Below are 27,393 nucleotides of genomic sequence, written 5' to 3'. Positions count from 1 at the left end.
CACAAAAATCTAAATTCCACTTGATTCCAGTACACAAGCCCAGAGTAATTAATATAACGAGATACAATTTTTCACTAATAACCCTTTAAATGTATGCCATCTTATGACCAAAAATTGTCAAATTCCAACCAAAACTTTTCAAATATATATAGAGTATATGTATATATACAATTTCGTAGATTCCGATCCTCTGGTTGACGTTTTACATCTTAAGGTTTTTATTACATACCATCTATGTATGTATGAAAATTCTTTAAAGCCTTACTTAAAAAGCCGAATATCTCGAGAAGTATTAATAATATCGTGTAGGAAGTAGTTAATCCCTAAGGTGATTCAACTGGACCTTGATCAATAAAACCAGCCACAAGAGCCAATGCTGTCTACTTGTGTCCAAGTTATATTAATCGAAGCTTCCAAAGAAAAGTATAAAGCGCAGCTTAGAATGTTAGACGCGTGATCTTTATTGGTCGCAGTTCGAATGCCCTGAATTCACATTAACAGGGTACTTAAATAGACAAATTGAGCAAAGTTAAATATAAAAGGATTACAGTTATAAGTATTCAAACAAATGTAAACTTAACATAATGTAGCTTCTAACATTGTCGAGCTTTTAATAATTAACATAACTAACGAATAACATTGTAAAGTATTAATAACTATAGCATCCGTGCATCCGGTTACAGTCGTTACAATAGTGATTTTGACCTCGTACTCTTTTTGTTGCAAATAAAATTTCCTATAAATTTGGGATGTACATTTTTTCTATAGCTCTTGTAGTTTACGAGATATATACAAAAAAATGCGAATTTTGTGAAAAAATCAGGTTTAGAGCACCGTACTACCTCGCCGGTGTGAGTTTCGACTTTGTCGCAATGGGCACTTTTGTAGAGTGTTCAATTCTGAGGAATATGTGTCTAAAGTCAAAGCGATGCCATAAAATGCCTTTGATCTATAGGAATTTAAAGATAAACAAGTAAGGAAGGGCTAAGTTCGGGTGTCACCGAACATTTTATACTCTCGCATGGTAAAGTGATAATCGAGATTTCATAATACGTCATTTACATATTTTTCAAATACCGTATTTTTGTAAAGTTTTCTTCCGCTATCATCATTGGTTCCTAATGTATATATTATACAGAAAAGGCATCAGATGGAATTCGAAATAGCGTTATATTGGAAGAAGGCGTGGTTGTGAACCGATTTCACCCATATTTCGTACGTGTCATCAGGGTGTTAAGAAAACATTATATACCGAATTTCATTGAAATCGGTCTAGTAGCTCCTGAGATATGGTTCTTGGTCCATAAGTGGGCGGCGCCACGCCCATTTTCAATTTTTAAAAAAAGCCTGGGTGCAGCTTCCTTCTGCCACTTCTTCCGTAAAATTTAGTATTTCTGACGTTTTTTGTTAGTCGGTTATCGCACTTTTAGTGATTTTGAACATAACCTTTGTATGGGAGGTGGGCGTGGTTATTATCCGATTTCTTCCATTTTTGAACTGTACATGGAAATGCCTGAAGGAAACGACTCTGTAGAGTTTGGTTGACATAGCTATAGTAGTTTCCGAGATATGTACAAAAAACTTAGTAGGGGGCGGGGCCACGCCCACTTTTCCAAAACAATTGCGTCCAAATATGCCCCTCCCTAATGCGATCCTTTGTGCCAAATTTCACTTTAATATCTTTATTTATGGCTTAGTTATGACACTTTATAGGTTTTCGGTTTCCGCCATTTTGTGGGCGTGGCAGTGGGCCGATTTTGCCCATCTTCGAACTTAACCTTCTTATGGAGCCAAGGAATACGTGTACCAAGTTTCATCATGATATCTCAATTTTTACTCAAGTTACAGCTTGCACGGTCGGACGGACAGACGGACGGACGACGGACGGACAAATACTCTCGTTAGCAACATTGTTGCGAGAGTATAAAAATCACGATTGTACTGTATTTTCTATGGAAAATTTTTACATGCCTTGGTCCAGTCCTTAATGTTAATATTAAGGGCTCAAATTTTCAGGGAATTTTTTTTAGGGTATTTTCAAGGAAATTTCATGATGGTACGAAAAAAATTAATAGTTCCAAAAAAAAACACCCTAATAGTATATATAAATGTTCTTGAAATAATTACAAATTTGTTACTTTAAAGTAATTTTTGTTGTTAAGTCAGTAATATGGATGTAAAAGTTCGTGTGTTTATATGAACATGCCATTGCACTCGTTACTTTTACTCTTTTTATACTCTCGCAACAATGTTGCTTTGTTCACATAACGGTTGTTTGTAAGTCCTAAAACTAAAAGAGTCAGATATAGGGTTATATATACCAAAGTGATCAGGGTGACGAGTAGAGTCGAAATCCGGATGTCTGTCTGTCCGTCCGTCCTGTCCGTCCGTCTGTCCGTCCGTCTGTCCGTCCGTCCGTGCAAGCTGTAACTTGAGTAAAAATTGAGATATCATGATGAAACTTGGTACACTTATTCCTTGGCTCCATAAGAAGGTTAAGTTCGAAGATCGGCAAAATCGGCGTACTGCCACGCCCACAAAATGGCGAAAACCGAAAACTTATAAAGTGTCATATCTAAGCCATAAATAAAGATATGAAAGTGAAATTTGGCACAAAGGATAGCATTAGGGAGGGGCATATTTGGACGCAATTTTTTTGAAAAAGTGGGCGTGGCCCCGCCCCCTATTAAGTTTTTTGTACATATCTCGGAAACTACTATAGCTATGTCAACCAAACTCTACAGAGTCGTTTCCTTCAGGCATTTCCATGTACAGTTCAAAAATGGAAGAAATCGGATAATAACCACGCCCACCTCCCATACAAAGGTTATGTTCAAAATCACTAAAAGTGCGTTAACCGACTAACAAAAACGTCAGAAACACTAAATTTTACGGAAGAAGTGGCAGAAGAAAGCTGCACCCAGGCCTTTTTTAAAAATGGAAAATGGGCGTGGCCTCGTCCACTTATGGACCAAAAACCATATCTCAGGAACTACTACACCGATTTCAATGAAATTCGGTATATAATAGTTTCTTAACACCCTGATGACACGTACGAAATATGGGTGAAATCGGTTCACAACCACGCCTTCTTCCAATATAACGCTATTTCGAATTCCATCTGATGCCTTTTCTGTATAATATATACATTAGGAACCAATGATGATAGCGGAAGAAAACTTTACACAAATACGGTATTTGAAAAATATGTAAATGACGGATAATGAAATCTCGATTATCACTTTATCATGCGAGAGTATAAAATGTTCCGTGACACCCGAACTTAGCCTTCCTTACTTGTTAATGTTACTCTTTCTAACAGCACAGCACCAAACGGCTTCTTTCCTGTCGCTAAATTGGCGTCCTCAAGTCTGATGCTCACAAACACACACATGGCCACAGACATTCTAGTTCTGATTCACATTTGTTCATTTCGTTTAGTGGCTTTATGCCCCTGCTGATGACTTCTTTGGCGGACGCAACTAAGCAAGCAACGAAGAAGTTAACCAACCAACCGTGCAGCATACATACATATGTATGTTAAGTATATCTGCATATATTTAGACTTATTTTGCCTTGGACGGAGTCCAATGCAACGACTTTTTGCCCTTCTCTGTTCTTTTCAACCTTTTTTTTCTTGTCTTTCTTTTTATACCAGTTTTATAAATATATGAGGTAATTTTGGTTTGGACGGCAGAAAATGGATTTAGATTTCTTTCAGAGTCTGTCAATGCATCAATTCTAATTACTGAACTAGAGTTGTTATATGGTGTAACCTCAGAGAGGACTCCGACAATTCTGTTCTGGGATATTTAAGCTTTCAGCTAAGTGTTCTTCTTTCTCTTCTTTATTGTCGTAGACACCGCTTTTGCGGGTATAACTGAGTTTACAATAACCAATACGCGCCAGTCGTTCTTTTTTTTCGCTTTTTGTCGCCAGACAGTCAAGTGTTCTTTAAACAACTAAATTACGGAATTTAGGTCTCTTCGATAAAACTCTCGGAAAATTTTTCTGAGGATTCTAAATTTCGTAAGTCAACTTCGACTTAGGTTCGCGGTACAACCAAAAGATACAACTAATCTGATCTCATTAAGTTAGTTTTTAATCTCACAAATTCGTGTCGGCCGTTTTTTGAGGGTTTGAAACATATTTAAGCCGGTATGAGATTGTCCAATAGGTTCAAGAAATTATTAATTGCACATTTACTATTGAGAAGTTACATAACAGTTCGCAGTATTTATTTGCCATAAACCACTTGGGAATATAAGCCTTGACCAGCGCATACACTGATAAGTTAACATATGTACCATACACATATAACAAAATGGTATAATATAATAAATTTCATTAGAAAAGCCTTCAAAAGGCCACTATCAGTAGGAGTTAACTAGTATTTATGCTAGGCGAATTTAGTTGTTCTATATTTAGTGACTTAGGAGATATGTAGATTAAGAGGGTGTTCTACTTTAGAATTTTGAAAAATTCGATTTTTTTTTCATATATTTAAAGTTTACACCCTTAAGAACATATCCTCCAAAGGATTTTTAAAAATTAAAACACGGTTCGGCCGTATCGGATTTTTTAAACGCGTTTTTCTCGAAACTACTTTTTTCCACACGGTACCGGCATTATCTCAAGTTCTATACAACTTACATTTTATACTTATACATTTTGTGTGAACCTTCTTTATATAATCCTTTATCGTTCCTACCAGCATCGTGTCAAAATTTTTGTTTTTAATATTTTAAAAAAATTCAGGAATTTAAAAAAAAACGTAAAAAATGATTTTTATTTTCAGGCAGTCGCCATTTTTCAAAATTTTTTTTTTCGTGTTCCCTGAGGTAGGGACTATAACAGCATCCTTACTGATTAAGAATTTCTTTTGATTTTTTTTTCAGACCACCAGGAGAGTCAGGATCATTGACACCAGGATGCGCCATGTTTTTTTACACCTGTCTCTCCCCCCTTCTAATTATTTTAATTTTTAATATTTTTTTGTAAAAGTTTTTTTCTGTATTCTTAAGATATCAATAAAAACACCATAAAAAAATGGATCATAAAAATATTTTTTGTTTTTTTTTAAATAAAGTTCAAAAAACTGCCCCCGGCTACTGCGATCTCCTGTGCAGACAGACAGTCACTCGGATTTAAACTCGTCATCCTGATCATTTATATATATGTACTATATATATATTTTAGATGATACGTAAAACTGTTAGGTGAAAAAAAGTATTATGCTATGTCGCAACCGAATGCAAGAGTATAAAAATAGCTTAATCCATAGTATTATTTAATTCATTTAATAACTTCAATTGCTTTCAAACTTTTATTAGCGTTAACGAATTGACTCGCTATGGTAATGGGATTCGACATGTGGATATAAACTTGCTCGGATGTCCGCGTGATTGTGCAGAATCTCCTTTATTTCTTTGTTTACATGCTGCAGGGTCGCATCGAATGATTGTCGAGGCATATGATAATCATTCTCTATCAGAAGCAACATGTAAAAGATGGTTTCAACGGTTCAGAGATAATGATTTTGATGTGAGAAATGAAGAACGTGGAGGAACAGCAAAAACTTTGAAGATGCTGAACTGTAAGAAATATTGTATGAATATGATTGAGTCAAAGGCAAATAGCAGCCATGTAATGTTGCACAACAAACAATTTCAGACCGTTTGAAAGTTTTGGGAAAGATCGAAAAGTGTGGAAAATTAATTGAATGAAATACAAATGGAAAACCGAAAAAGCAAATTTTGCTTCAAAGACACGTAAAAAACAGTTTTGCATCGAACAATCACTGGCGTTGAATTTGCTTATTTTAAGTATCTAAACGGAGTAACTCATGGGTTACTTTGGAATAACCATCAATATCGACTGCAAAAACAGATCGATTCTGTAAGAAGGCAATGCTCTGTTTCTGGTGGGATTAAAAGGGAATTTTATATCATGAGCTTCTAAAACCTAGTTAAGCTATTAAAGTTAATTGCTATAGACAACAAATGATCAATTCGAACCATGCATTGATCAAAAACGACCAGAACTTGGTCCCTTCTGATTAACATTTAGTTTCATCTGAGCTAGCTAACTTCATTTTGTCTGTCGTTCAGAAGTCAAATTGAAAGAATAGTTTCAGTTAGGTAGATTTAAAAATCGTTTTATCGCTAATTAAATTTCTGAATGCAACTATAATATTATTAATTTGATAACCATCGGATGCTTTGTGATAATGATATTTCCAGTTTTGTGCTCTTTTTTGTGTTGATATTTTGTGGTAGTGACACTTTACTACTAAATGCGTGAAAACTTTTCTCACTTCGATTAATTACAACTTACGATGCCGAGGAGAATTTGACCTACTATAGGTCGTCGTATTCACTCAAATGTGTGAAGACCTACTTCACGTGCTAGTCACACTGAAGACCATAGATAGATCAAAAAAATGTCGTATTTCTATATCAGAATTTCTTTCTCTGGTTAGTGGTAATGAAGTACGAACGATTACGTGCACATCAAGCACAACATTAGTGCCCACGACATAATGAAATTAAGCGATTCCGCGAACGCAGTGCTCCTATGACCCTGGAATGAGCTGCAATCTAATACCTATTGGGCAATAGATTATTGTGTCGACATATCGATAGCAATTGAGGAATTATACATTACCATTTCCATAAATATATTTCGAAAAGCCAGTCATTGGTAATTTGCGGAATCAACCTGGACCCTATTTCGTGCATGACAATTACACGTCGCGTGTTTGGCCGTCGGCAAACCGTCGTCTTATTTTATTAACCCACCACAAAACAAAACAGAAAATATAGTTTATCATAGAGCTTTAAATTGATTAACAAGCTGTGGCATAGCTGTGTGTTTCTGTCAATATCACATTGAAACCTTATAAATAGATTTTCAGGAAAACTCTGTTTTGTGAGTAAGCAACATCATACAAGTATGTAATTAATCGAAAATAATAATAAAACTTCATCCATACCGAGCAATTTTTTGTTAATAACGGAAACCTTTTGTTTGCTTTAAGTTTATTTTATACAAAAATTTAGGTTTTTATTTATCGATTGAGGCAGTATAAATTTTGCTGCGTCAACTACTGGGATAATTTGAAGATAATAAGAACTTGCTTTCGATCCACCAGTTTGTATAATAGCTATACGCTATGATGATCTGGCCTCTAAAATTACTCACAGTCTTTTCTGAGATAATATTGTATGCCCAATTTCGAGAAGATTTTTCGTTAAAAGAAAAAAATTTCCGTAAAACTGCAATGTTTCGATATCGCCGGTTATGATAAAAGACCAGTTTCTTGGAGGGAAAGAGTTGACAGATTAATGTCCATTGGACTTCATATCCAATATCTATGCATTTTGTCTAACTGTTTTATTTGTTTAAGATGTGAACGCGTTGCTTAGTGCATCAAAGTATGATTATAAAGAGTAAAGATTTGCATAAACCGGAAGTGAAGAAGCAAGGTGCAACAATTTCTAAATAAATTTTCGTTTACCTTCCATCCTATGCATATGAAAATATAAAAACTGCAAAATACAAAAGTATTTATAATAGAGTAAAAAAAACAACGTTAACTTCGGTTGTCTTCACCCATGACAAATTCCAGTATAGTTCACAACTGCAAGAGAGCACTAAACTCAATAAAAGACAAGCTCCAACTAAACTTGATCTGGGTTCCTGGCCACAGGAACATTTTCGGTAACGAAAAAGCAGACGAGTTGGCAAAGGCAGGAGCTTTCCTCAATGAATCCGAAGCGGAGCTAATACCAAGCCCGCTAGGATCGATAAAAGGAGAGATCAATAGACAATTCCAACAAATTGCAAACAACAGGTGGAAAAACATTAAAAAATGCGTCATAACTAAACAATTATGGCCAACATATGACAGTAAAAGAACCAATGACTTATTAAATAAGTCAAGAAAAAGTATTTACAGAATAACAGCTACTACAACAGGGCACTGGCCATTTGGGGAACATGCGTCCAAAATGGGATTGCCCTACAACGACATCTGCCGTGGCTGCGGAGTAACAGGGAACAAGGAAACAATCTTCCACTTTCTCTGCGAATGCCCAGCTCTAGCACAGATCCGACACAAAACACTCGGAATCCACCAAGCACCAAACCTTGAATGGATTTCCACCAAAAACATATCGGACATAAGTAGTTTCATCGAAACCTCAAAATGGTTTGAGAGAGAAAGTGAAACGTAATAGCAGATACAAAGGTTCTACGAATAGTGTATCAAAATGGCACATCAAGTGCTAATTGAGCCCGATAGGGCTGCACTCCTACCTACCTACCTACCTCGGTTGCACCGAAGCTAAATACCCTTCACAGGTGCATTTCTGTTAGTAACTATGTGTTCAGTTTGTATGGAAACTATATGTTATAGTTAACGCATCTGATCAATTTCTTCTGAGATTACATTGTTGCTTTAGAAAATAATATATACCAAATTTCGTGAATATATCTTGTCAAATGTGAAAGTTGTCCATACAAGAACTTGATTCCGATCTTTCAGTTTGTATGGCAGCTATATGCTATAGTTAACCGATCTGAACAATTTCTTCGGAAATTACATTGTTGCTTTAGAAAATAATATATATCAAATTTCGTGAATATATCTTGTCAAATGTGAAAGTTTTCCATACAAGCGTTTGATTCCGATTCAGTTTGTATGGCAGCTATATGTCATAGTGGTCCGATATCGGCCGTTCCGACAAATGAGCAGCTTCTTGAAAAGAAAATGCCGTTTGCAAAATTTCAAAACGATATCTTAAGAACTGAGGGACTAGTTCGTATATATACAGACAGACAGACGGACAGACAGACGGACATGGCTAAATCGACTCAGCTCGACATACTGATCATTTATATATATACTTTATAGGGTCTCCTACGATTCCTTCTGGGTGTTACAAACTTCGTGACAAACTTAATATACCCTGTTCAGGGTATAAAAATACAAATAAACAGCATAAACCATACACACATATACATATAACTGCCAACCAACAAAGACTCTACAGAGTGTGATGTTGCAAGTTTAAATTACAAAAATGCTTAGTCGTAAATTAAATGTGAATATGGCATAAAGTGTATATAGTTTTGTGTGTGAAGATATTTTCCTCAAGTGGGCTTCTATGTTTTGCTTATATCGTTTGGGTACTTGTTTTTACTGATTTTAGCAAGAGCTGTTGTTGTGTTCTTATTATTTTGTTCTTATTGTTGTTGTTGCTGCTAACACCGCTGCCGCTTTTAAAGACTTTTAATAAATATTATTTATAAACTCTTCTAATGGCCCTACCTACTATAGCAGCAACAAGCACGCACATAAAAAACTCACAAAATGGTTCATCATTAAAAGTCAAACAGGCGTGCTAAGTTTGAACATAAAAACGAAAAGAAGTCCCCGTTAAATGGATGTGCTAGGTAAAGTGCTCTGCCAGGCAGGTGTTATGATTATTTAACCAGTCAACAAAAGTTTGCAAAGCGTATTTAAGTTGCGTATAAATGGCTTTTGAGAACTTCATTCGAGCACAAGGTCAAGCGCAACTGGGACACACTTTCACCGCCTGATAGTATGCTACTACTCCGTTCTTGGCACGTGCTTACTGGTTCAAGACTTCCTGTAGCAGCTGTAAAGCTCGTAGTAAGTCTATGACGTTTGCTGTATATAACATTAAAATACATAATACATACCAATATATATTTACTTTCAACTACTTTCTAATCTACGAAACGCCACCAGCTCACTAACACATACATAGTTATATTTACTTGAAGCTAAACGAATTTTACTTTGAACAAAGAACTTGGTTTGACGGCCTTGCCGCTGGCTGATCTGTTGAAGCCAGTCGTATCATTTTAGCACGTACAAGACATATGAATATTAAAGTGTGTATATGTACATATTTAAGGTCGTTGTCCACAATTGTTTTCGGTAGAATTGTATATTTTATTTTATATTTTGCTGAGAAATGAAATTTTTGTTCAGGCTCATTGGCCGTCAGACCTAGCGAAAAGCTGAAGAGAGGGTCGAGTTATGAATAGAGATTTGTGCTAATGAATTCAAACTTGAATGGAATGAGTTCAGGTTACACAGCATAAGGTGTACTCTCATTACTTGTATTTGACTACTAAGTTTTGATAAATTTGGTTAAGGATAATCATAAATGAACTAATTAAAATAGAAAAGCAATTATTACAGAAAACGAACATTATCTTCAATTTTCTTAGCAGACACAGTTTTACAAAAAAGTGTAGGAAATTATGCCTTAGCTTACTTATTAAATGAATAGAAATTTACTTGTGGACTTTCGATTTTTCAAAGGGTCTTCTTCTTCTTAATTGGCTTAGACACCGCTTACGCGATTATAGCCGAGCTAACAACAGCGCGCCAGTCGTTTCTCCTTTTCGCTACGTGGCGCCAATTGGATATTCCAAGCGTAGCCAGGTCCTTCTCCACTTGGTCCTTCCAACGGAGTGGAGGTCTTCCTCTTCCTCTGCTTCCCCCGGCGGGTACAGCGTCGAATACTTTCAGAGCTGGAGTGTTTTCGTCCATTCGGACAACATGACCTAGCCAGCGTAGCCGCTGTCTTTTAATTCGCTGAACTATGTCAATGTCGTCGTACATCTCGTACAGCTCATCGTTCCATCGAATGCGATATTCGCCGTGGCCAACGTGCAAAGGACCATAAATCTTTCGCAGAACTTTTCTCTCGAAAACTCGCAACGTCGACTCATCAGTTGTTGACAACGTCCAAGCCTCTGCACCATATAGCAGGACGGGAATTATGAGCGACTTATAGAGTTTGGCTTTTGTTCGTCGAGAGAGGACTTTACTTTTCAATTGCCTACTCAGTCCGAAGTAGCACCTGTTGGCAAGAGTTATCCTGCGTTGGATTTCTAGGCTGACATTGTTGGTGGTGTTTACGCTGGTTCCAAGATAGACGAAATTATCTACGACTTCAAAGTTATGACTGTCAACAGTGACGTGAGAGCCAAGTCGCGAGTGCGACGACTGTTTGTTTGATGACAGGAGATATTTCGTTTTGCCCTCGTTCACTACCAGACCCATTTTCTGTGCTTCCTTGTCCAGCCTGGAGAAAGCAGAACTAACGGCGCGGATGTTGAGGCCGATGATATCAATATCGTCGGCGTACGCCAGCAGCTGTACACTCTTATAGAAGATGGTACCTTCTCTGTTTAGTTCTGCAGCTCGTACTATTTTCTCCAGAAGCAGGTTGAAGAAGTCGCACGATAGGGAGTCGCCTTGTCTGAAACCTCGTTTGGTATCGAACGGCTCGGAGAGGTCCTTCCCGATCCTGACGGAGCTTTTGGTGTTGCTCAACGTCAGTTTACACAGCCGTATTAGTTTTGCGGGGATACCAAATTCAGACATCGCGGCATAAAGGCAGCTCCTTTTCGTGCTGTCGAAAGCAGCTTTGAAATCGACGAAGAGGTGGTGTGTGTCGATTCTCCTTTCACGGGTCTTTTCCAAGATTTGGCGCATGGTGAATATCTGGTCGGTTGTTGATTTTCCAGGTCTGAAGCCACACTGATAAGGTCCAATCAGTTTGTTGACGGTGGGCTTTAATCTTTCACACAAATACGCTCGATAGAACCTTATATGCGATGTTGAGGAGGCTAATCCCACGGTAGTTGGCGCAGATTGTGGGGTCTCCTTTTTTATGGATTGGGCATAGCACACTTAAATTCCAATCGTTGGGCATGCTTTCGTCCGACCATATTTTACAAAGAAGCTGATGCATGCTCCTTATCAGTTCTTCGCCGCCGTGTTTGAATAGCTCGGCCGGCAATCCGTCGGCCCCTGCCGCTTTGTTGTTCTTCAGGCGGGCAATTGCTATTCGAACTTCTTCATGGTCGGGTAATGGTACGTCTGCTCCATCGTCATCGATTGGGGAATCGGGTTCTCCTTCTCCTGGTGTTGTGCGTTCACTGCCATTCAGCAGGCTGGAGAAGTGTTCCCTCCATAATTTAAGTATACTCTGGGCATCAGTGACTAGATCACCTTTGGGGGTTCTACAAGAGTATGCTCCGGTCTTGAAACCTTCTGTAAGCCGCCGCATTTTTTCGTAGAATTTTCGAGCATTACCCCTGTCGGCCAGCTTATCAAGCTCTTCATACTCACGCATTTCGGCCTCTTTCTTTTTCTGTCTGCAGATGCGTCTCGCTTCCTTCTTCAATTCTCGGTATCTATCCCATCCCGCACGTGTTGTGGTCGATCGTAACGTTGCGAGGTAGGCAGCCTGTTTTCTCTCCGCTGCGGCGCGGCACTCCTCGTCGTACCAGTTGTTCTTTTGCACTTTCCGAAAACCAAGGGTTTCGGATGCAGCTGTACGTAAGGAGTTTGAAATGCCGTCCCACAGTTCCCTTATACCGAGTTGTTGATGAGTGCTCTCAGAGAGCAGGAGTGCAAGCCGAGTAGAAAATCGTTCGGCAGTCTGTTGTGATTGCAGCTTTTCGACGTCGAACCTTCCTTGTGTTTGTTGGCGTGCGTTTTTTGCTGCACAGAGGCGGGTGCGAATCTTGGCTGCAACAAGATAGTGGTCCGAGTCGATGTTAGGACCTCGGAGCGCACGCACATCTAAAACACTGGAGACGTGTCTTCCGTCTATCACAACATGATCGATCTGGTTGGTAGTTTTTCGATCCGGAGACAGCCAGGTAGCTTGATGAATTTTTTGTGCTGGAATCTAGTACTACAGATAACCATATTTCGGGCCCCGGCGAAGTCGATCAGCCTCAACCCATTTGGGGATGTTTCCTCGTGGAGGCTGAATTTACCGACCATAGTGCCAAAGATACCTTCTTTGCCCACCCTGGCGTTGAAGTCGCCAAGCACGATTTTGACATCGTGGCGGGGGCATCTCTCATAAGTGCGTTCCAAGCACTCATAAAAGGCATCTTTGGTCACATCGTCCTTCTCATCCGTCGGAGCGTGGGCGCAGATCAGCGATATGTTGAAGAACCTCGCTTTGATGCGGATTGTGGCTAGACGTTCATTCACCGGAGTGAATGATAGTACTCGGCGACGGAGTCTCTCTCCCACCACGAATCCCACACCAAACTTGCGCTCCTTTATATGGCCACTGTAGTAAATGTCACAAGGACCTACTCGTCTCTGTCCTTGTCCCGTCCATCGCATTTCTTGGACGGCGGTGATGTCAGCCTTTATTTTTGCGAGGACATCGACCAGCTGGGCAGCGGCACCTTCCCAATTACGGGACCGGACATTCCAGGTGCATGCCCTTAATTCGTAGTCCTGCTTTCGTTTGCCATGGTCGTCATCAAAAGGGGGGTCTCTCATCCGAGGCTGCTGTTGGTTTTTCATTGGGTGAGCTTTTTACGTGGCGGGTCCCAAACCCAGCGCACAACCCTTTGCAGGGGTGTTTCGCCTTCTCACTTTAGCTCACCTTCGAACGGATGTTCTTAGGCTACCCAGAGGATACTTGGTCAAAGACCGGAAGTTGTGAGCTGCTTGGGTCATATGTAAAAGAATCGTTTCTGGCCACTCCCAAGTGAATGGCGATCAGAGAACTTTCCTCACTTGCGTGAACTTCTACACATGACCCCATCCTCCGGGAAAAAAGGGTCTCTATAATAAAATAGAGCCAGAATCGCGATTATTTTGAGTATATATAGTACATAATTCAGCAAAATATCTCCCAAAGTTCGGCCCTCGAACTTAGAATCTATATGAAGTCCTATGTCGAGTTTGATAGTAAATGGTTTAATTTCACACCAAAATGTTTGAAATAGGTCTGTTTACTAAGCTTAACTTTTGAATGGCTAGAACCACATTCCCAAAAAATCACGTTAAGAAAGAAAAAGTTGAGATAGGATACATTTCTGTTTTAATGGGCTTTGACTTTAATTTCAAAACAGAAATTATAGTGGTTTTAGTTAACCCAGACTGTTCTGAAAAGGTTAAAATCTTCAGAGCCTTTTATTGGTTTTATTAACTATCAATAATGACAATTGCGTCCAAAGCATGACGAACTTATCCACTATATAAATAAATATGCAGTATATACGAGTAAGGTATATAAACGTTTATATAGATACGATACATATATGTATATAGCCACTCACGAAACTTCCTTTGCACTCATCCTGCTAATGTATAATGTATAAATAAAAGACGTCTACATAGCCGCTCACGAAGCATCCTTGTCGCTCAATTCTGCTCTCCCCATTGCGCTCGTTCTCAACATTTTACTGAGCTCAATTAAGAGTAGTGTCTCTGTGTATCCTTTGCGTGTTCTCGCGTCTTCTCTCAAAAGCTATCTTAGTAGAAATTCACCATAGTCACTCTCGAAAGAGCACCTTTTTGTTACTGTTGTTATATGCATCACATGGCTTTAGCTTGGTGCCAACTCGCTGGACCACTGCATCACACAGTCATCGTCGCGCTGTCAACACAACTGGTACACTCACCGGAATGAAATATAACGAAAATATTTGATAACAACAACAACTGCTACAGTGGAGTGTGTGTGTAGGTATCTACAGTGCATTTCGGTGTGCTTTAGTGTTAGTGTCAGAGAAACCTTGCAGAAGTGCGCGAGAAAGCACATTTGTATGTGCAAATATACATATATACATGAATTTGTGTGTGTCTATATATATATATTATATGTCTGTATATACGGAATTTACATACATATTGCTATAGTAACGAAACTTGTGTGATTCTTTGGTGAATGCGTGCAATTTTTTGAATTTTTTTCATTAAATGGTGACAGTTATTAAAAATTAATAACAAAATGTACTGTTGGTGAAAGTGTAATGCTAGTAAATATATTTATAAAAATATAAACAAAAATATTCAAGGTGTAAGTGTTAGTGCTGAAATCCGCAATTTTTTTTTTTTTTTGAGAAATAAAAAAGAAAATAATAACAAAAACTACCGTTCGTGAAAGTGCAACGTTAGTGTATTTATAAAAAATATATAAAAAGATAAAAAAAAAATTATAAAAGGTGTAAGTGTTAGTGCTGCACCTAAAACCGATTTTTTTTAATGAATAAAAAGAAATTAATAACAAAAAAGTTTCATATGTAAAATTTTTGTCTCTCTTGGCTGTCAGTCAATTTGGTGGAGTAGGTCGACAGCCGTCTCACCGATGAGCTAAAGAGTTGCTAATTGCTTCTGACATTTTCGCATTTGCTGTGACATTTTCCACTGACAGCAAATGTTAGTGAAATTTCAACAACAACAACAAATTGATCAAACAACAAATATAACAAAAGCAAAGCACACGCGCATTTAATGTGTTGTCAAAATCGCTGTCGGTGAGCCACAATCTGCAGCCTTTGATAATTTACCGTTAATTAAGTGCTCTCTAAATCATGTTCTTAAGTAACGGCTTCCATTGCAGTGTTTGTGTAGAGTAACTACTGTGCGGAAACGGAGGTGAAACGAAGTTTTAGGACTTCCGACGACAAGTATATAAAAAAGTATATAGTAAACAGGCCAAAAGTAAGCCGCTAATTGCAGGTACTTGTACGTGAGTGTGTTACTTAATACTTGTGCTTGTGTATTTGTGAATTTACTATACGGATATACGCGCAAAGTTAATTGGCGGCAAATGTTGATGCTGACGTTGACAGCAACGCGGTCATAACTCGGTCAGTCGGTCGTGGCTGCGAAGTCACATGTTACGCATAATTAATGATAAAAACAAATATGGCAAACAAGCTAGCACAAATACATGTATAAATAGAGAAACTAAAAGCGTGTGCGCTCCTACTTGTGTACATTTAATGTTATTATTGTCTGCCGGTAGCCGCATGGCGTTCGAGCGACGTCACGTGACTAATAGAAAAGTAAAGCAGCAGTGCCTTTGAGTCTGCGTTTCCTGCTGAGCGTGCAAATATATTATTAATTATTGTTATGCTGTGATCACTGACATACACATGTATGTATGTATGCCTGCTTTAGCTTTTGTTGTTATTCAATTGGTATTTGTTTTGCAGTTTTAATTGCGAATACTTAACGCTTGAGTGAATGATTTAAACCGATTCAAAAATTGACGTTGTATGTACAAATAAATTAAACAATATGGAAAGTGTGAAAATATGTCAATTAATATGTCATGGGAGAAATATGAAACTTATGTTATAAATGTGGAGCAATTAAGTCGAATTGACATATGTTTTAAAAAATCAATTACAAAAACTGGAGAAAGTGTAGTGACATAGTGTGCTTTATAGTATATCAAATTAATTCAGTTAAGAAGTTCAAATACGGAAGAACATGCAAGATTAAAATGAAATAAAACTTAATGTTTGTTTGTTCATTCCTTTCAAGTGCGCGTTGAAATCTGAATTGCTTGAATATAAAAGTTTATAAAAGTGCAAAAAACCTTATAGATGATGTCGGGTTGCTATTTTCGGACTTACGAGCCTGCCTTTCATATTTGGAAACAAAAAAAAATATTAAACATCGTTTTCTTGTTTTTCAAAATATTCTTTACTAGGATCTATACTCTGATTGAAGTATCTCAAAGATATGAGTCCTAAAGGGGTTACAAGAATTTCTTCGGGTAAAAAAAAGCCTTTTTGGAACACGTTTTTTTCCCATATAAAAAATGAAATGTTTTTCTCAAATTTTTTATTGTTAGAAACATACACTATTAGCAAAAAAATTCTCAGCCATTTCCGGCTGACCGTCGGAAAAAAAGATGCGCCCGCGTTGGCAGGATAACTCCTTACAGGATAATCTAAAGTGAAAAATACGTGTTTTAGTTAAAACCTTAACTTAGAACGTGGACGAAGGAAAAGAAACTGAAAATTGGATTTTTTTCAATAAATGAAAATGTGAGGTAAAATTTGGCGACATGTTTTTTAATAGTTGTAATTGAAAAAAATCCTTCGTTGAAGTCTTTAAGAACTGTATCTTAAAGATCTCTGTAAAATTTCATAAAGACCATTTAGTAGTTTTCGAGAAATCTTGCCGACTTCAAAAACAGTTCAGCTTACGCTTGCCCTGAAGAAAGTATTTCCAATAAATTTTGTGCGCGGAATGAAATTTCTTGGAAAAGGCCTTCGGTAATAATCAATTGTCGCAAGCAAGTGTTTTTGCTGAGTACAAATTATTCAAAAAGTCAAGAACGCGTTAATGACGCACCACTTCCATGTTGAAGGCCGTCCGACTACCAGGATGTCATTGAACATATTATTACTGACGATAAATCGGCCGAATATCGACACAAAAGTGAGTCTAAGCCGGAAAAATCATGTCAAAGCAGGTCAATATTCAAGGTTATGTATGGAATTTCTTCAATTATCGAGGTGTGGGGATCTCCGAATTTTTTCCCACCAGCCAAATTGTCAACAAAGAATACTTATTGACTGTAATACATCTTTTACGCTGAGCTATTCGTATAAAAGATCCGGAATAATGTGTCGACAACTGGTTTATGGATCACGATACTGTACCGTCGGACTGGAAAAAACGTTGGCAAAGATGTGTTGGGCCAAGGGGGACTACTTTCAGGGAGACGACAGAAAGTTTGAAGAATAAATTGAGAATTTTAAATTTATGAACAAAATCTTACTATTTTTTGCCCATAGTAGCCTCACTTGTCGTCTGAAACATCCAGTTTTTTATACAGTTTGAATAAATATCCCAATTTTGAAATCAATATAAATACATGAAGTACAGGACTCTCACCTTAGCCTTGTATAGTAACTGATATATGTAAAGAGATAAAATTAACAATAGCAATGGAATCATAATATTCAGTACTAGGTTTTAGAAGATTATAACAAATTACATTGCATTAAGCGAAAGGTTTTCACCGGCTAGAAGTCGAGAAAGTCACCACGATTTTCAGGAAACAGAGAGGTCCGGGTGTTTTATCCGTAAAAAGTCTGAATTAATAAATTCATTTTATTAAATTGTATATTATAATTAAATAAAATTTTGAAAATATATAATATAATGAAAAAACCACTAGTTTATTAATCTGCGTCCTTATAACAAACGTGACAAACAGTGTATTTTACCAAATATGCATAGAATCAAAAGAAGTTCCAAAATATATTGAATATAAAATTTTTGTGGTCTAGAAAACAGCGCATATAATAATTGAAAAAACGTATTAAATTCCGAAACATATAAATCTCAATTACTTAAAGCCATTTTGGCAAGTGATTACTTAAATCAGATCTTCAATTAACGGCAATAATCTGCGAATAATGTGTGGTACGTGATTTGAAGGCAAAAGCGAGAAATGTGCGAAATAAAGGCGATGCTTCACGTAAGAAAGCGTTTGCTCAGGAGTGATATTATTAAGTCAATTTGAATGTGTCAATATATATGTTTCAACAAAAGTTAAAGATGTTAGAGAAGAATGCATGCTAATAAACGCATAGTTGTAAAATTTCTAAGGAGACGAAGTGAAAAATTTAACTAATTATATTACAGTATAGAATATACTTAAGACGACATCAGCGCATATTTAATTATACAATATATGTGTACATACATTAATTGGACTGTATGCAAATATACAAAATAAATGGTTTCGTAAATATGTAAGTAGCAAAGGATTAAATATATACATTTAAATATAACATAATTATGTGGAAGAATATAAAATTTTATATATACGCGTATTGTCCTGGGAATGTCTGCATGTAAATATCTGTTTGTTTGAGTAAAATTTATGTAATTTATAAGGTTACGTCATTGCAATGAATTTCAGTATGAACACAGTTTCATCTGTCTAACGACCTGACTATGACCAGTGAGTATTAAAAACATGTACCTACAGTATCTTCTATCGGGTGCCACTATGAACTTTATATATTTGCCATATACCGTTTTACACCTGACTTCTGCAGTTTTACATCCACGATTCTGATTTTGCTTGCCATGCTCCAGTAAAAATCATCGTATATGCAATATATGGATTTTCCTATTCCGCTATCTGTAGTTATGGTAATTTATTTTGGATCAACAGAAAATTAAATTTTATCGAATATAAATTTGTATTAGGAAGTTAGTTGCAAATGTTGTAACAGCTTTAATAAACTATTTTACTTATGTTAATCAAATACGGCTCGGGACATTTCGACTACGCCCTCTTAACCATGTTCTCCTTGGACTATTCTTATTGAAGTTATTAGCTTACTTCCACACAAGAAGAAATGTAAACTAACTTAGTATAATATCTGGATTTTAGGTTCTGCCTTCTTCGAAAAATTGACAAAAACGCTTCGAAAATTTCTAAAATTAATAATTCTTTTAAATCATCTTTATAGCTTTCCGCCACAGTAGCTAATTTAAATCGTGGCCCCGGCCTCTAATAAATTTAATGTAGCCCAAAAATTAAATCTATAACTAAATACGCCAGACATTGAATTTTACCTGCGAGATGGTATGAGTGAAAATTAGAACATGAATATGGCACCGCCCATTTTTTGTTGAAATCACATATCTCAACACCCGACCGACCGAATTCGATTAAACTTATTACTTGGTGGTCTTTTATTTCTATCAGAGTGAGAAAATGGGCGAAATCAGACTACAACCACGCCTACTTCCCATCCACGATAAAGAAAGAGGTCTACATTTAAGATTCTTCTGCTTTAACTAAACAATTTTTTTAGACATGTGATTTTCAAGTAAAAATAAAATAATTTAATATAACGATTTCTAATTATCTTTAAAAAAATGGCTCAATATCTGACCATCAATGGTATCGAACTTATCTGCGTAGACGAGCAATTAACAGGTGATATTAAATCGCACGATGTCATTTATGATTATCATGGCATGATATAACTAAGGCATTTCTTAAAAGTTTCTGTTAATAAATTAATTATTTCATTGGCAGTATGATATGTAGCCCGGTCTGTTTGGAACTAAAGCTCGTCCATACATATATGTACATCATTAAATTTTTCTCAAAGCAGTCATTAATCATGACCTTATAGCGTTTTTCATTACTGTAACATTATTGTCGGCTTCATGCCCGTAGAGCAGTCAAAACGAACTGTGATTTTCTGATAATGTAACTGTGTCTCAACAATGGCTGTGGATTGCTATCACTCAAAATACAACAATTTTATTTATTAACATACTCATTTAACTAAAAGTGAGCTTTCTCGCTGAACAAAATTTACTTATGAAAATCGAAATCGCTGATTAGCTTGTTTTGGGCCCATTCACCGAAAGTGCAATCATATATTCCGAAGTAAGTAAACTTAAATGAAGTTACAGCTGTCAATAAGACCAACTCTGAAAAAAGTATTGCCCCATTGAAAACCACACGTATACATATGTTAAGAATTGCTTCTTACATAGCAGTCCAAGTGCGTTCTTTGTGGTGCACCCTAATAGTACTGGTTACATATAATTTAAAATGTCGTGAATTATTACAGGTAATTGTCACGTGGTAGCATGATCATATTACTATTTATTATTTTTTATGCCAAAGAGCAGATTTTCAAAAAAATTTTCGCCAACTTCGCATTACAATGCTTGACTTATCTTCTTCTTGGCCACATGCAAACGCAGAACGGGATTGTCATGTTGGTAATTGAATTGTTGACAACATACTGTTTGAAACATTACACAGGTGATATATGCAAATGAGCTCGGAGAAGATTTACAGGAGTTTTCGCAGCTGCTTCAAAGCTCTTCTTCAGCTTTGCTGATATTTTTTGTTTTCACACACAGTGACCTTCTTTGGCAGGTAATCACAGAGAAGAAGTGAGTAGATTATTGTTGTGTGGGCTGCAATAATAAATGGAGGATGGAGTAATGTGTAGAAATTCAAGCAAGTGAGAAAAGCTCTCTGATCGCCATTCACTTGGGAATGGCCAGAAACGATTCGTTTACATATGACTTAAGCAGCTCACGACTTCCGGTCTTTGACCAAGTATCCTCTGGTTAGCCTAAGAATATCCGTTTGAAGGCGAGCTAAAGTGAGAAGGCGAAAACATCCCCTACATAGGGTTGTACGCAGGGTTCAGGACCCGCCACGTAAAAGATTATACCAATGAAAAGCAACAACCAGCCTCGTATAAGAGACCCCCTTCTGATGACGATCATGGCAAACGAAATAAGGATTACAAATTGAGGGCATGCACCTGGAATGTCCGGTCCCTTATTTGGGAAGGCCCAGCTGGTTGATGTCCTCCCGAAAATAAAGGCTGACATCACCGCCGTCCAAGAAATGCAATGGACGGGACAAGGACTGAGACGAGTAGGTCCTTGTGACATTTACTACGGTGGCCATATAAAGGACCGCAAGCTTGGGGTGGGATTCGTGGTGGGAGAGAGACATTCCGTCGCCGCATCAAAGCGAAATTCTTTGACAGTACTGTCAAAATCGTGCTTGGCGGCTTTAACGCCAGGGTGGGCAAAAAAGGTATATTTGGCACTACGGTCGGTAAATTCAGCCTCCACGACGAAACATCCCCAAATGGGTTGAGGCTGATTGACTTTGCCGGGGCCCGAAATATGGTTATCTGTAGTACTAGATTGTCTTTTTCTTTGCTACTTCGGACTGAGTAGGCAATTGAAAAATAAAGTCCTCTCTCGACGAACAAAAGCCCAACTCTATAAGTCGCTCATAATTCCCGTCCTGCTCTATGGTGCAGAGGCTTGGGCGATGACGGCAACCGATGAGTCGACGTTACGAGTTTTCGAGAGAAAAATTCTGCGAAAGATTTATGGTCCTTTGCGCATTGGCCCCGGCGAATATCGCATTCGATGGAACGATGACCTGTATGAGGTATATGACGACGTGTCTATGTCCAGAGAATTAAAAGACAGCGGCTACGCTGGCTAGTTCATGTTGTCCGAATGGACGAAAACACTTCAGCTCTGAAAGCATTCGACGCAGTACCGACGCCGGGGGAAGCAGAGGAAGAGGAAGACCTCCAGCACAAGAAGATACATCAAGGACCTGGCTGGAGCAGAACCTGGCTTCGTCTCCAGTGTTTTAGATGTGTGTGCGCTCCGAGGTCCTAACATCGACTCGGACCACTATTTTGTTGCAGCCAAGATCCGCACCCGCCTCTGTGCAGCAAAAAACGCACGTCAACAAACACAAGGAAGGTTCGACGTCGAGAAGCTGCAATCACAACAGACAGCCGAACGATTTGCTACTCGACTCCTGCTCTCTGAGAGCACTCGTCAACAACTCGGTATAAGAGAACTGTGGGACGGCATTTCAAATTCCTTACGTACAGCTGCAACCGAAACCATTGGTTTTCAGAAAGTGCAAAAGAACAGAGAGAAGTGCCGTGTCGCAGCGGATAGAAAACAGGCTGCCTACCTCGCAACGTTACGATCGACCACAACACGTGCGGAATGGAATAGATACCGAGAGTTGAAAAGGGAAGCGAGACGCATTTGTAGACAGAAAAAGAAAGAGGCCGAAATGCGTGAGTACGAAGAGCTTGATAAGCTGGCCGACAGGGGTAATGCTCGAAAATTCTACGAAAAATGCGGCGGCTTACAGAAGGTTTCAAGACCGGAGCATACTCTTGTAGAACCCCCAAAGGTGATCTAGTCACTGATGCCCAGAGTATACTTAAATTATGGAGGGAACAAGTCTCCAGCCTGCTGAATGGCAGTGAACGCACAACGCCAGGAGAAGGCGAACCCGATTCCCCAATCGGTGACTATGGAGCAGACGTTCCATTACCCGACCATGAAGAAGTTCGAATAGCAATTGCCCGCCTGAAGAACAACAAAGAGGCAGGGGCCGACGGATTGCCAGCCGAGCTATTCAAACACGGCGGCGAAGAACTGGTAAGGAGCATGCATCAGCTTCTTCGTAAAATAGGGTCGGACGAAAGCATGCCCAACGTTTGGAATTTAAGTGTGCTTTGCTCAATGAACAAAAAGGGAAACCCCACAATCTGCGCCAACTACCGTAGGATAAGCCTCCTCAAAATCGCATATAAGGTTCTATCGAGCGTATTGTGTGAAAGATTAAAGCTCACCATCAACAAACTGATTGGACGTTATCAGTGTGGCTTTCGACCCGGCAAACCAACAACCGACCAGATATTCACCATGCGCCAAATCTGGGAAAAGACCCGTGAAAGGAGAATCGACACACACCATCTCTTCGTCGATTTCAAAGATGCTTTCGACAGCACGAAAAGGAGCTATTGTTGAGCAACACCAAAAGCTCCGTCAGAATCGGGAAAGGCCTCTCCGAGCCGTTCGATACCAAACAAGGATTCAGACAAGCCGACTTCTTCAACCGGCTGCTGCAGATAATAATTCGAGCTGCAGAACTTAATCAAACAGGTATTGGTGTCATCGGCCTCAACACCCGCGCCATTAGTTCTGCGTTCTCCAGATTGGACAAGGAAGCAAAGAAAATGGGTCTGGCAGTGAACGAGGTCAAGACGAAATATCTCCTGTCATCAAACAAACAGTCGTTGCACTCGCGACTTGGCTCTGACGTCACTGTTGACAGTTATAACTTTGAAATCGTAGATAATTTCGTCTATTTGGAACCAGCGTAAACACCACCAACAATGTCAGCCTGGAAATCCAACGCAGGATAACTTTTTCCAACAGGTGCTTCTTCGGACTGAGTAGGCAATTGAGAAGCAAAGTCCTCTCTCGACGAACAAAAACCAAACTCTATAAGTCACTCATAATTCCCGTCCTACTATATGGTGCAGAGGCTTGGACGATGACATCAACTGATGAGTCGACGTTGCGAGTTTTTGAGAGAAAAGTTCTGTGAAAGATTTATGGTCCTTTGCGCGTTGGCCACGGCGAATATCGCATTCGATGGAACGATGAGCTGTATGGGATACATATATGAGGACATTGACATAGTTCAGCGAATTAAAAGACAGCGGCTACGCTGGCTAGGACATGTTGTCCGAATGGGCGAAAACACTCCAGCTCTGATAGTATTCGACGCAGTTCCCGCCCTCTGCGCAGTAAAGAGAAGAAAAAGCATTTTTTTCCAACTATTCAGACCAAAAAAGGTTGAAATGCTTGAGTACGAAGAGCTTGAGAAGCTGGCCGAAAGGTAATGCTTGAAAATTCTACGAAAAGATTCGGCGACTAACACAATTTTTCAAGACCCGAACATGCTCTTGTAGAATTCCGAGAGGTGATCTAGTGACTGATGCCAAGAGCATACTGAAATTATGAAGGGAACACTTCTCCAACCTGCTGAATGGCAGTGAATCGTACTCGCGATTGGGCTCGCACGTCCCTGTTAGTCATAATACTTACTGAGTAAGTTTTTCCAACAGGTGCTACTTCGTACTGAGTGAGCAATTGAGAAGTAAAAGATCAAACTCTGCAAGTTACTTATCACCTTCGTCCAGCTATATGTTGCAGAGGGATGAACAATGACATCATATGATGAGCTGGCGTTACATGTTTTCGAGAGAAAGATTTTGGGGAATATTCATGGTTTTTAGCGCATTGATAACGGCGAGTACCGCAGTCGTTGAAACGATGAGCTGTGGGAGATAGACGACGACATTGAATAGTTCAGTGAATTAAGAGCGGCTACGCTGGCTAGGTCATATCGTCCGTATATATGAAACAGTCGAGCTCTGAGATTATTTGACGCAGTTTCCACGGGGGGAAGCACAGGAGCAAGAAAACCTTCACTCCGTTTTTGAGACCAGGGTGAAAATGAGCTACACTTGGAATCTCCAATTGGCGCCAAATAACAAATAGGAAGACTGGCGCGCTGTTGTAAAATAAGCTATAACGCATAATCAGTGTCTACGCTAATAAAAATGAAGTTCTTAACATCCAAAAGATAAGGCCGGCCGCCAAATATATTTAATTGACCAGTGTGACGGGTTGCGTCGATTTAGCCATGTCCGTATGCTAGGCTGGATATACATATGTATGCAGAAGGAATTAGTTCTTGGACTTTGAGAAAACGATTTGAAGTTTTGCACACGTTCTTTTCGTACCAAGGTCCCAAGTTGTTGGAAATGCCACTATTGTTCAATTATATTTGCCTTAGCCAATACTGCAATCTATGAAAAAATTTGTATGATCAAATCAATATGGCATATAGCTTTCATATAAACTAACGAATAGAACTCAGGCTTGTATTAAAATATCTTCACGAAATTTGGCACCGATGATAATGCATCCCTGCAGTCTCCGAAGAAACTGCAATGATCGGAACATTATAGCACATTGCTGCTATATTAGCTGACCGATCAAAATCAAGATAAAAACATTTTTATGAGGGTAACGTTTTTAATTGTTTATGAATATTTTGACTATAAGATTACGGTAGGTGGGGCTGTCTAAAATGTATGTCGTGTTTTGTACTTTCCAAAGGATTCTCAGCCGCTGCTTATAATAATAAATTAATAGTTTCAAAATGTTCGATTTAGGTCTTTCAATTATTTTTGGAGTATGATAATTCAAACTTGTTGAGTTTAGTGGAAATTTCTAATGAACTCAAAAGATGATCATATTTTGGACTTATGCACGAATTTTATTTCAAATCTTCTGCGGTAACATACCTTCAATATGAGTGCCACAAATCACCGAAATAATGACAGAAGAACATAATTGTGCTTTGTAATCCCAACACACATGTGACACCTTTGGTTTTACAAACTTTATATTATTTTGCTTTTAAGGCATTAATAAAGACATGAAGGATTATAACAGGTATTAAATACATTTTGCATTAGGAAGCTTTACTGGTCGCTTGAATGAATTAGAGGAGAGACCTGTCGTGTACCTTTAGCTCAGATGAATCTTTCTTCATATGTACAGCCTTTACCTTTTGTCGCAATCACGCTTTTAGATATATTTACATATGTATGTATGTGTGTTTGGAGTGTAATTATGTATGTGTCTTTATTTGTGTGTTTAATTTTTTAGCTAATCTAAAATGGCGGTACGCTATTCACAACTCCTTATATCGGGTGATTTTTTTGAGGTTAGGATTTTCATGCATTAGTATTTGACAGATCACGTGGGATTTCAGACATGGTGTCAAAGAGAAAGATGCTCAGTATGCTTTGACATTTCATCATGAATAGACTTACTAACGAGCAACGCTTGCAAATCATTGAATTTTATTACCAAAATCAGTGTTCGGTTCGAAATGTGTTTCGCGCTTTACGTCCGATTTATGGTCTACATAATCGACCAAGTGAGCAAACAATTAATGCGATTGTGACCAAGTTTCGCACTCAGTTTACTTTATTGGACATTAAACCAACCACACGAATGCGTACAGTGCGTACAGAAGAGAATATTGCGTCTGTTTCTGAGAGTGTGGCTGAAGACCGTGAAATGTCGATTCGTCGCCGTTCGCAGCAATTGGGTTTGTGTTATTCGTCCACATGGAAGATTGTACGCAAAGATCTTGGTGTAAAACTGTATAAAATACAGCTCGTGCAAGAACTGAAGCCGAACGATCTGCCACAACGTCGAATTTTCAGTGAATGGGCCCTAGAAAAGTTGGCAGAAAATCCGCTTTTTTATCGACAAATTTTGTTCAGCGATGAGGCTCATTTCTGGTTGAATGGCTACGTAAATAACCAAAATTGCCGCATTTGGGGTGAAGAGCAACCAGAAGCCGTTCAAGAACTGCCCATGCATCCCGAAAAATGCACTGTTTGGTGTGGTTTGTACGCTGGTGGAATCATTGGACCGTATTTTTTCAAAGATGCTGTTGGACGCAACGTTACGGTGAATGGCGATCGCTATCGTTCGATGCTAACAAACTTTTTGTTGCCAAAAATGGAAGAACTGAACTTGGTTGACATGTGGTTTCAACAAGATGGCGCTACATGCCACACAGCTCGCGATTCTATGGCCATTTTGAGGGAAAACTTCGGAGAACAATTCATCTCAAGAAATGGACCCGTAAGTTGGCCACCAAGATCATGCGATTTAACGCCTTTAGACTATTTTTTGTGGGGCTACGTCAAGTCTAAAGTCTACAGAAATAAGCCAGCAACTATTCCAGCTTTGGAGACAACATTTCCGAAGAAATTCGGGCTATTCCGGCCGAAATGCTCGAAAAAGTTGCCCAAAATTGGACTTTCCGAATGGACCACCTAAGACGCAGCCGCGGTCAACATTTAAATGAAATTATCTTCAAAAAGTAAATGTCATAGACAATCTAACGTTTCAAATAAAGAACCGATGAGATTTTGCAAATTTTATGCGTTTTTTTAAAGTTATCAAGCTCTTAAAAAATCACCCGATACATATTTCATGAAACGCGACCATTTTGACATCATACTGAAATATTTACTCTCTGCCTTTCCTCACCTTTATTTGCAGTCTTTACGCGTCCTTTTTAATAAATTGGGATTTTCCTGGATCCACCAAAAACTTTT

General features: G+C 38.5%; 1 protein-coding gene and 2 long non-coding RNA genes across 3 annotated transcripts in view; 2 read left to right on the top strand and 1 right to left on the bottom strand.

Annotated features, from left to right (window-relative positions):
- LOC126752723 (uncharacterized) overlaps positions 1-27,393 on the bottom strand; it is a 143,576-nt gene that overhangs the window by 33,789 nt on the left and 82,394 nt on the right. The window lies entirely within an intron of this gene.
- LOC126752726 (uncharacterized) lies at positions 14,466-27,354 on the top strand. Its single transcript, XR_007666025.1, has 3 exons — positions 14,466-14,551; positions 18,015-18,594; positions 27,338-27,354. It is a non-coding gene; the product is annotated as an uncharacterized LOC126752726 (long non-coding RNA).
- LOC126752657 (uncharacterized) lies at positions 25,957-27,163 on the top strand. Its single transcript, XM_050463615.1, has 2 exons — positions 25,957-26,806; positions 26,988-27,163. The coding sequence occupies exons 1-2, from the start codon at positions 26,075-26,077 to the stop codon at positions 27,138-27,140; spliced, it is 885 nt and encodes a 294-aa protein (XP_050319572.1). The 5' UTR covers positions 25,957-26,074; the 3' UTR covers positions 27,141-27,163.

The sequence above is a fragment of the Bactrocera neohumeralis genome, chromosome 3 (genome assembly GCF_024586455.1).
Source record: "Bactrocera neohumeralis isolate Rockhampton chromosome 3, APGP_CSIRO_Bneo_wtdbg2-racon-allhic-juicebox.fasta_v2, whole genome shotgun sequence".
NCBI lineage: Eukaryota > Metazoa > Arthropoda > Insecta > Diptera > Tephritidae > Bactrocera > Bactrocera neohumeralis.
The sequence above is the reverse complement of the archived record's forward strand: the minus strand, read 5'-3'. Positions and strand labels throughout refer to the sequence as shown.

Coding starts and splice junctions, on each gene's coding strand:
- LOC126752657 (XM_050463615.1), top strand. CDS start 26,075: ATGAATAGACTTACTAACGAGCAACGCTTGCAAATCATTGAATTTTAT. Junction 26,807..26,987: donor AAATGGAAGAACTGAACTTG/GTTGACATGTGG, acceptor TCAAGTCTAAAG/TCTACAGAAATAAGCCAGCA.